At 38.9% G+C, this 10,330-nt stretch overlaps 1 protein-coding gene across 1 annotated transcript in view; it reads right to left on the bottom strand.

Annotated features, from left to right (window-relative positions):
* LOC106881531 (dTDP-D-glucose 4,6-dehydratase) overlaps positions 1 to 10,330 on the bottom strand; it is a 34,237-nt gene that overhangs the window by 17,613 nt on the left and 6,294 nt on the right. Inside the window, exons 2-5 of the mRNA XM_052966122.1 lie at positions 9,793 to 9,850; positions 7,411 to 7,477; positions 7,190 to 7,258; positions 6,043 to 6,133 (exon numbers count right to left, since the gene is read on the bottom strand). Of these exons, the coding sequence (XP_052822082.1) occupies positions 6,043 to 6,133; positions 7,190 to 7,258; positions 7,411 to 7,477; positions 9,793 to 9,836 (271 nt within the window). The 5' untranslated portion in view covers positions 9,837 to 9,850. The remainder of the gene's footprint in view (positions 1 to 6,042; positions 6,134 to 7,189; positions 7,259 to 7,410; positions 7,478 to 9,792; positions 9,851 to 10,330) is intronic.

Raw genomic sequence — 10,330 nt, 5'->3', positions numbered from 1 at the left:
TATATATATATATATATATATATGTATATATAATGGTCTATAACAGAAAGGACACCAAGGACAAAATTGTTAATGACATTCACATATGTTAACGACTGGAATTCTAACGATAAAACAAGTTGCTGACGGCATCAATACCTGACAGTATCGAGCTGGCGGCATCAAGCTATTTGCTGATGGGATCAATACTAGACAACAATCTGCTTTGGTGTTTACAGTTATTTTTATGCCTGAAAAAAAAAACAGTGATTTGGGTGACATTCTAGGTTGTGAGCATTTGGGAATCTGCCAATATTCCTGCAATAAGACTCAGCTGCCACGAAAATCAAAGCTAAGAGTGAACTGAACGAAATGAGAACAGTTGCAAGAAGTATTGATATGAATTGTATACAGGAATATACATTAGAATGGGTGAATGCAGGAATAGGAGTGCTCGTTAAATTGCACAGATGAAGAGGGGGCGATCTAGCTGAAAAGAACCGGATTATTGGTAAAAGACATTTTATGTGCATATTGCAGTGCTGTCGTATATATATAAACACTGCAAAAGCTTGAAATGTAAAAGCCTGTATAGCCAGGAGTATGGAAAATATGCAAGAGAAACTAGACTTGAATATTAGCTTGAATACTAGGTCAAACTAAGCTTGAATATTAGGCCAAAGTATAACTTAAAGATACTTGGAACGGTGAAGATAGATTTAAGAATACATGTATATACGCGAGTCAGTGCGTGCAGCCAAATGTGTGAACATGAGTGACGTGCACATAACCATATGCATTTACACCTGTTTACAATCTTATGAAGATACACCGCATGAAGACACCGACAACTTTTTTGTGTTTCTACGTTGTTTGTATTTTCATGAGAATCTGAATATGGATTGTATAATTCAGTTATTTTCTACGCTTCTGAACACAAGCAGCTGAAGTTGGCTGGCATTTTCTGTCCGAGGTAAGTTTATGTGTACTGTTAGCAATGAATGTATGTTTGCTAGGTGCCTGTGTTCATGTTGTGTTTGTGCTAGGTGCCTGAATGCTTAAATGTATATAAATGCATACATGTCGATGTCTGTACATGTGTTCAGATAGCAGAAAAAAGGTGAAATCAGTTTATGAGTATAATCTTGATGAGGGAACTGTTTAAAAAAATTTAACTACTGCGTTAGGCATAGCGACATGGCTAAAACACTTGCCAGCCTTATCTTGTTCTTGTTACTGGAGCAGATGTGGAGGCATCAGTGAAAGACTATGCTGATGCTGTTGGATCAGCTGGTGGGGGTTGATGTTGTTTTAGACTGAAGGCGAACTTTCTTTAGGCGGTCGATGCTGACCGGAACTTTTCTGCCGTTGATATCCAGGACGAAATAATTCAGCGTTCTGCTGAGAACTTTGAAATTTCTCGAAAACAGCGGTTGAAGTAATGGTCGAATAGTATCGTTCCGCACAAGAAATGCGTGTCCATTGTTGAATATCAGGCAGAAAATTGGTAGTGACATCCTGAGAAAATAGAGTAGCGGATGGCAAACTTGACTTGTAGTTCCTCAAGTGATGAATGTAATTTGCAAAGTCGGGTACTCTTGAGAAGAAACAAGAGGAACCATTTGTCCGGGAAAAGTTTGCATTGTGCCACACATCAGTTCGGCTGGTGTAGCACTAATTTCTTCTTTGATTGTGGAACGAATTCCAAGACGAATAAGGAGTAGTTATTCTACCCAGTTGATGTTTTTGTGGTAAGCTCTGAAAGCGGAGTTTAGTTGTCGCTTGGAATAATTGCACCACACCGTTTGCTGCAGGATGGTGAGCAGTTGTGGAAGCTCGTTTACAACATACTCATAAGAGGCATGTCAATTCTGAGAAAAGAACTGTCTTCTGTTTATTGTGAGCATAGCAAGTATACCAAAACGTGCAATCCAATATTGAAGTAGAGCTTTAGCTAACGTTTCTTCTGTGGTGTCTCGCAAAGAAGACACGGGCAACCTTTTTCAAGAAGTAGGTCGCATGAGACATGATTCATTATCAGGCAGGACGCACTGCTAAAAAAATCAAGTTAACTTTTCGTTAGGCATGTCATTTTGAAAGTTCTGCAGGCTGCAACTTGCCCATCAAGAAAGCCAATCTATACAGGCCAAGAGATGTGTGCAATTTTGGGACGGTGGCAGTGGTTTGACGATGTCAACGTGCACATGTTGAAAACGTGCCTCAAGTGTTGAAGACGTCCCCTGATGAACTTGCAGCTTCTGACAAAGGAAGCAACACTTAGTCCATTCTCTAATATATCTGTTGATACCATCCCACACAAAACAGGCTGTTATCAATTTCACGGTGAAATTTGCTCAAGGACGTGATAAATTGTGCAGAGCAAAAAACAGAAAACAAAAACAAAAAAAAAAACTATCCCTTTTCAAGTGTCTGTGCATCTGTGGTACATAAGGACGTTCGTGATCAGTTGAGATGTCTCATCGAATATAGCCAGAAGAGAGAGGAAGTTTGAAAAAGAGACAAGGGAAAGAATGTCTAAGTTTGAAGAACTTTTTTTGCACCTTTTTACCTGATCGTCAGCTAACTCTTGGAGATTGATAAAGTCAGCGATATGCAGTGCATTAATGTGGACGCAAGAAAGTATGTCAGGAGCTGAATTATTCGAGTCCTTAACGTGATGAATATTCGTGATGTATTGAGATATAAAATCGAGATGACGGGTTTCCCTCAGTGAGTAACAGGTTATATATGGGATATGCGAGAGGTTTGTGTGTAACAATCAGGCTATATATGGAGTATGTGAAAGGTTTGAGTTCAGTGTAGACAGAGAACACAACATCCAGCATGTGTCGAAAATGTTTAACATTGAGGTACGCTGCTAGTAGTTCTCGGTTAAATGTACTGTATTTCGTTTCAGCCGATTTGAGTTAACTCTCTGGTGAAGAAAGCCACCGATACCAGCATCTGATGTATCAGTTAAAAAACAAAGTGGTGCATCAGGCTAGGGATGAACCAACATTCTGGTGTCAGCGAAAAACCTTAGTTTTTAAAGGCATCAGAATCTATATCGTGAAGAGCGATAAGCTAGGTTTTTGCGTGTGATATCGGAGGACATCTGTGAGAGGTTGCCGAAGTTTCTTACTGCAGGGAATAAACGGACAATAAAAATTGATCAGGCTAATAAACTCTCTTAATTTTCCCAACAATGTAGGAGTGGAAAATCTAAAATAGATTTAACTCTACCGTCAAGAAGGCGAATTCTTTTTTCATCGATACAGTATACCAGAATATTTAAATAAGTCTCGATAATAAATATACTAGAGCTGATAATGGCGCTATAGCAAGGAAAACAATTGAAAAATAGTTACAGATACTTTTCATGGTCGTTTTCTTTTGTGCTGGCAACAAGCAGGCCATCGATAAACGCATAGATGCAGGGTAAGCCTTGGACTATATTATAGGTGAAACCTGGAAAGTCGATGAAGCATTACATACACCAAATGGAATTTTGGGAAATTCGTAAAGTCTGAGAGGAGTTGTAATGGCCATTTTAAGAATATCTTACGGCGCTCTGGGTATTTAATTGTATTCTCGGACCAAATCAATTTTTAAAAACACGGTAGCATCATGTAGATTGGCAGGAAACTCCTGCACATGAGGTACTTGTGTTTCGTTTGTGTTTAGAATGTCAATAGTCACTACAGGTCTGCAAGTCTTCTAAAGATGTTTTGGGGATCATATGAAAAGGTGGGGACCAATTGCTACTGGATGGACGAACTGTGCTGCTACACTTATGTTCGAACTCTGCTTTCGCAACCTTAGTCCGAAAAGGAGCAAGTCTACGTGGTTTGGAAAAAAAAACTGTGGTCCACATGTGACGGTACAATCACAGAATGAGTGGTGACTGAACGATCATCTCCTAAAAGGACGAAATGACGCCAAAAATCAGTTCCAAGAATTGGAGCCGGGAATTTAGCGACTGTAAAAAAACTATTTGAAAGCTCTTCTGAGACTGAGATTCAGGATCGTCGATCTTTCTCCAAAGATTGCAATTGGTATCGAGAAAGATTGATAATAGTTTCTTGTTACCTTGTACACGAGTAGATGGTAGGATGCTTCCCCCTGCACCAGTGTCCACAAGAAAACGGACACTGGTCGATCGGTCTCTGACAGCAAAGGTGACTCGGTTTGAGAGATGGGCCCGGTACAATAACACGGTCAGTTCATAGCCACGTCATTTCTCGAAAGAGAAAGGGAAGACAAATAGGGAAGATGATACTTTGGAGTGTTACTGTTGAATGTGTAGTGGCACCAACACATCGGCACTCGAGTAACACTCTGTGATACACAGATTTAATCTGCTGCCTTGCCCTTTATATTTGATGGTCCTAGCTATGATGCTCCAATCCATACAAGGGGTATCCGCGCCCCCTCTTTAAGGGTCTTTTGAATAAAAATGCTGCATGTGTGACATGTGAAACGTCATAAATAATAAGGTGCACATGGTCAAACCTCAACAAAATGCATGTTGGATGTATTTATATATATTTATAAATATGGCATGCATGAACGTTCTCACACAAGGTTATGAATTAAGCTATGGTGAACCCAAATTTTTGCAATAAGCCATAGCCAATGCATGAGAAATAACAATTGAAAATCCTAATAAGTTACCTTCGCTGATCTGTGTATTCATTCTGAAGTCCTGCATTTACTTGTATAACTTTGCACATTCTCAATTCTCATTCAACATGGAGGTGATTACCAGCGTTTTTATGTGAATCGCTTGAAGATTTTGGAAATCACTTCCACATGAAGCTATTGGTCGCATTGTCAGTCAAACAAATAATACACACACACACACACACACACACACACACACACACACACACACACACACACACACACACACACACACACACACACATTTGGTTAATGAGAGACGGAAGATGGAAAATACGAGAATTTTTATTAATCACTAGAATTGTTTCAACCCATCTGGCATCGATCCCTCATGGGATACTTAACAACTGGTTCAGGAGCATCAGGCAGTGTAGATATGTCTCTTCGGGTGATAAATAGATATAACTCGTTAAAATAACTGTCTTGTTAGGTATCATCTCAGTTCGTGTCAAGAAAAGCAGCAAATTAAAGGATATGGCTTCATTTGTATAGAAGAGCAATAATAAAAAAATAACAGATGCAAAAAAGAAACGAACTCACAATACAACGAGAAAAGTATTAAATATATCAACGTTAAAGGATATGGATGTATAAACGCCCCTGCATAGGTTCAATGGTGTATGTACACTCGCTCATATAAACATTCACAAAGATGTAAGCATACGCACGGTTTAGAGCACATTTGTTCGCATAACGAATTGAATAGCTGCTTGGTGTTTATAAGAATGGGGATGTTAGAGCTAAATTTAATTCATCTATACCTTAAAGTGAATTATGATTTTTAATTAAGTTAACGGTTACTCAAATACATTCCCACTGCATTGTGCGAAAATGCATTTATATGCATGTAAGCATCTTGGGAGTCTTTCAGAAATTCTATTTATGATCTTCTAATTGGTCCACAGAATAGTTGTTGTTGGCAATCCGTCGCTTACGACATCGAGGGTTCCAGTTGATCCGATCAACTGAACAGTCTGCTCGTGAAATTAACGTGCAAGTGGCTGAGCACGCCACAGACACGTGTACCCTTAACGTAGTTCTCGGGGATATTCAGCGTGACAAGGCTGACCCTTTGAATTACAGGCACAACAGAAACAGGAAGTAAGAGTGAGAGAAAGTTGTGGTCAAAGAGTACAGCAGGGTTCGCCACCATCCCCTGCCGGAGCCTCGCGGAGCTTTTAGGTGTTTTCGCTCAATAAACACTCACAACGCCCGGTCTGGGAATCGAAACCGCGATCCTATAACCGCGAGTCCGCTGCCCTAACCACTGGACCATTGCGCATCCACGGTCCACAGAATAGACAGACATTAAATATGTCAACACAATCTTAACTATTGTTTTACCTGTAGATGTTTTGTTTTAAAAAAATATCCACTTACCAACATGCGATTCAGCAGCAAGATGGAGGATAGTGTCAATGTTGTGTTTTTTAAGTGCATTGTATACAGTTCGAGGATCACAAATATCTCCCTGAAACAAAGTAACAAAAAAATCAAAATTTTAGTTATAACATCAGAGATTTGAACTGGGTTGATTTAATTGGATATATGTATGAGGAGAACAAATGGCTTACAAGTTTACAATCAAAGTAACAACACCACTTTCACATTCTTCTTCACTTTAAGATAAAGAGTAAAAGCTTGAATTGTAAGATTCTTCTCTCCTTGTGGCAACTGCACTTATTTTTTTTATCACTTAGTCAGGAAGAAGTGCAATCTTCACGGCCTTTTTCAAAACCTTATTATACAGAAATAGCATTACACTGTATAACAAGGCTGGGAGAATCCATCTCAATGAATTTCATACTCTCCATTCACTCAGTTTCACTCTTTTTTTTATCGCTTAGTCATGAGGGAAGAGCAGTTCCCATGACCCTTCATAAAACCCCCAAGACTAAAGGAAGGAAAGAAAAGATGTATATCATGAAACCAGAACCTTAGCCTGAATGCTTGCAACAGAGTGGATTCCACTAAAAGGTTTCAAGGATTAAATGATGGTGTTAGACTGGGTGATGGATTATGTCAACCACATGAATAGGCCACAGCAGAATTTGAACTGAAGAATGCAAACAGCAAGAACAGACATTGCAAAGCAGCTCATCTGACACTCTAATGACTCTACTGGTCCACAACCGAAGGTTCATGCTTCATTGACACTGAAAGATGACTTTCGTAGCAATTGATCTCAGAACCAGAATAAATGTCAAGGCATTTCAGCCAATACACTAATGTTTCTTCTATATCATTGCCATTAAGCTCTTCTTTGAAATTCCCTATAGATTAACAGTTGGTGTTTAGTCTACCTAACTGTAGGTAGGTACTGTGTGTGTGTGTGTGTGTGCGTGCGTGTGTGCGTACGTCTATGTGTGTGTGTGTGTGTGTGTGTGTGTGTGCGTGCGTACGTACGTCTATGTGTGTGTGTGCGTGCGTGCGTACCTGTGTGTGTGAGTGTGTGTGTGTGTGTATGTGTGGTGGAAGATGAAGTAATTTATTTTGTGTAAGTTAAATTATTCATGGCATCACTTACCGCAATAAATTTGTAGTTGGGTTTTGTGCAAAGATGCTCAAGAGGTTTCAATGAAGAACAGTAATTCATCTGTAAAAAGAAAAAAAATTACATAAATAAATACATACATGCATAAACATCCATCCATCCATCCATCCATCCATCCATATTTAGAAAGTCAAAGAGGTGAGACAGAAAGTAATTTGAGTTTTCCTTATAAAATAGAAGAAAACAGTTCTTACTTTATCGTAATTAACAATATAGTATTCTGGATATTTCTCCACAAAATGAATCACAATATGGCTGCCACTACAGAAATAAAAGAAAATATCAATAATTATTTCAAATTTTGGCACAAAGCCAGCAATTTTAGGGGGATTGGATTAGTTGACTACATCAACCGATCCCAAAAGGGTGAAAGCAAGGTTGGTCTCGGAGATATTTGAACTTAGAATGTAAAACGTAGGTAAAAATGGCACTAAGCATTAGGTTGACAGATGAGTTTGATGAGACAAAGACAGGCATAAACTGTGGGGATTTATGTAAAATAGAATGATTTAAAAAATAAATTGAAATAAAAATAAATGTATTTAAATATGATGATGACAGAGCAATCCTCTGGATACAGCAGGGCATCCATCTAAGGCCAATTCAGGAACCCACAAATCCAAGATCATCGGGAATAGCAATGCAAGTGCCTTCTCCAACAGTTATTCTCTGACCGACAGGTGTAATCTTAGAGTGTTCCAGTCCACACTGGTCATTTGTGCGACTCTTACTCACCTTTCAGAAAACTTGCTTGTGGACATCACCTCCCTCTTCATTTTCGCATTCCATTTCAAATGAAACTTGAAAAAAATCAACAAACGTTTGTCCTTAGACCTTTCAACTTTGTCCACCACACAACTTCTTTTGCAACAGCAACCATGCAGAGGAAGATTGCCTTCCTTACCCGGCTAATGGGAGGCAGTGGATCAATCCTCAGAAAGGACTTGACTGACAGCTGCATCTATCCCACATACATCAGCAGCTGTTCAACATAAATCCGCAAGTCAGCAATTCCTAAATGCTGAACGAGTGTGTGCAGAATGGTTTCATCTCTCTGTGCATTCCTTAGATAGGTTCATCTGACGGCACTTCTATGCTTGTAAAGTATATCTCAAACAAGCAGTGTCACTCTCCGAGCAGATCTGCCAGGTTAGGGACTTCTGAAAATTACCCATTAGCATATCCAGTCAGAAAAGTACTCCAAAACAGACTGATACGTTCGTCACGTCTATTCCCAGATTTCTCCGAGAACATCATCACGCTTCCTTCCACTAACTTTCTACAAATTACTAGAATGGAATTTCCACTGATCCTTCTGCCTGACCAATAGAGAGTGGGGAGCACCTGACTATACACAAGGTGCCAGGCTAATCTTGGCCTTTGGTTCACCCAGGATTGCAACTCTGTCATGAAAGGTAACTTCACAGGCCCACCATCTAGAAACCCTTGCATGTGGTGCAGCCAGAGTGCATGTCTGTATAGCAGCAGTCACAGTATATCAAGCCAACACTACTTGTCATCTTGTCCCAGTTCCGGTCCATCTGGAAGTTATGGACCAAATCAGACCCCAAGCAGTTTAACCAGTCCATCAGCCCGGCGCTTTACAATACCATCCAACGTCATGGACTTGCCTCTTCAGGTTTGAAGCAGCAAACCCACTGGTTTGTTTGGATTTAATTTTGCTCCGGGCACCATCATATTCCTTCAACATGGAGCCAGCTGCCTCCACTTTGGCGGTGTCTGATATCCTAATTGTAACATCATTTGCATACACTAACAAAGCCCTTCCATGCTGTTCTGGTTCAAAGGGGATGTCCCTCAGCAGCTCCAGCTTCTGCATCGATGGCTTGAGAACCCGGATGAGCAGAAGAGGCAAAAGGGCCATCCATGGCCATCACTGAGCGAGTGATACCAAACGGCTCTGAGAAGTGGCCGTTACCTTAATGATCAAGAAGATGCTAACGTGAATAGTAGTTATCCAGCCTCTGAAGACAAAACTGAAACTAACCACTTTCAGTGCAGCTTCCAGATCATGATTGTCAGTCCTATCGAATACTTTAGACAGATTAAAAGACATGATGTTTTGAGCAGCATGAGCAGCCACATAGAGTACATTCATCAGTTTGGAGACAAGTACATATATAACCATAATATACTGTGGTTTAAATACGTCATTCATTTATAAGACATTTTCAGATTTGTATAATGATGATATTCAGTACATCTTGTTTCTCTATCTACAGCTTGCCATTGAACTACAGGTAGATAATCAAACTGAGGTGAACCAAGATATTTTAATTAATCATGAGCATACTCCTAGTATTGAGGAGAAGAATAATTATTTTCGTGATTAATTCTAGCCAAGAAAAGTAGGGGAGACAACTTCAGAATTTAAATTTATTAAAATTAATTAAAGATACCAATATACAGTATGACATAGAGAAAAAGTTCTGTGTTAATGTTATTGATAGAGTAAAATGTTATTGAATTTTGATCTATTCTTATAGACGTTACACTGACTGCTGAACAGCAAATATAAATATTTTACAAGAAGAGGAATTAAAAACATAACTTACACAAAACCAGCTCCACCGGTGACAAAAATTCTACGTTGAAACATTTTGAGTGTAGTAACTGGAAGGGAAAAAGTTATAATTAAAACATTTATGCATTTGGCTGTTACTTGTCATATGACAAGCAGTATTATATTGTTACTATGATAATGATTTTAGTTTATTCAGATTTCATGGTGTTTATACAAAAATAAAGAAATGAATGCTAATTTTTAAAATGAAAAAAATATTTATCAAATTACAATAGAATTAGATAAAAATATTTCTTATTTGGATACTTGCACTAAGCATATGCTATCAACAAGAATAATATTGTTTAAGTATCAGTTTATTATAGAGGTAATATTATTAATATTACTTGATATCACTCACTGTGGCAACACTATGTTCATAACATTACCCATCTTATGATAAAACTCTAGTTAGTTTACAGTAATTAAGAGAGATAAACTCATTAATACTAGAGCTGTCTCCCTTTGTGGGACGGAAAGAGAGAGAGAGAGGGAGAGAGAGAGAGAGAGAGGGAGAGGGTTGAGGGAGA

The sequence above is a fragment of the Octopus bimaculoides genome, chromosome 3 (assembly GCF_001194135.2).
Source record: "Octopus bimaculoides isolate UCB-OBI-ISO-001 chromosome 3, ASM119413v2, whole genome shotgun sequence".
Lineage (NCBI taxonomy): Eukaryota > Metazoa > Mollusca > Cephalopoda > Octopoda > Octopodidae > Octopus > Octopus bimaculoides.
This window is presented reverse-complemented; position numbering and strand designations above follow the sequence as displayed.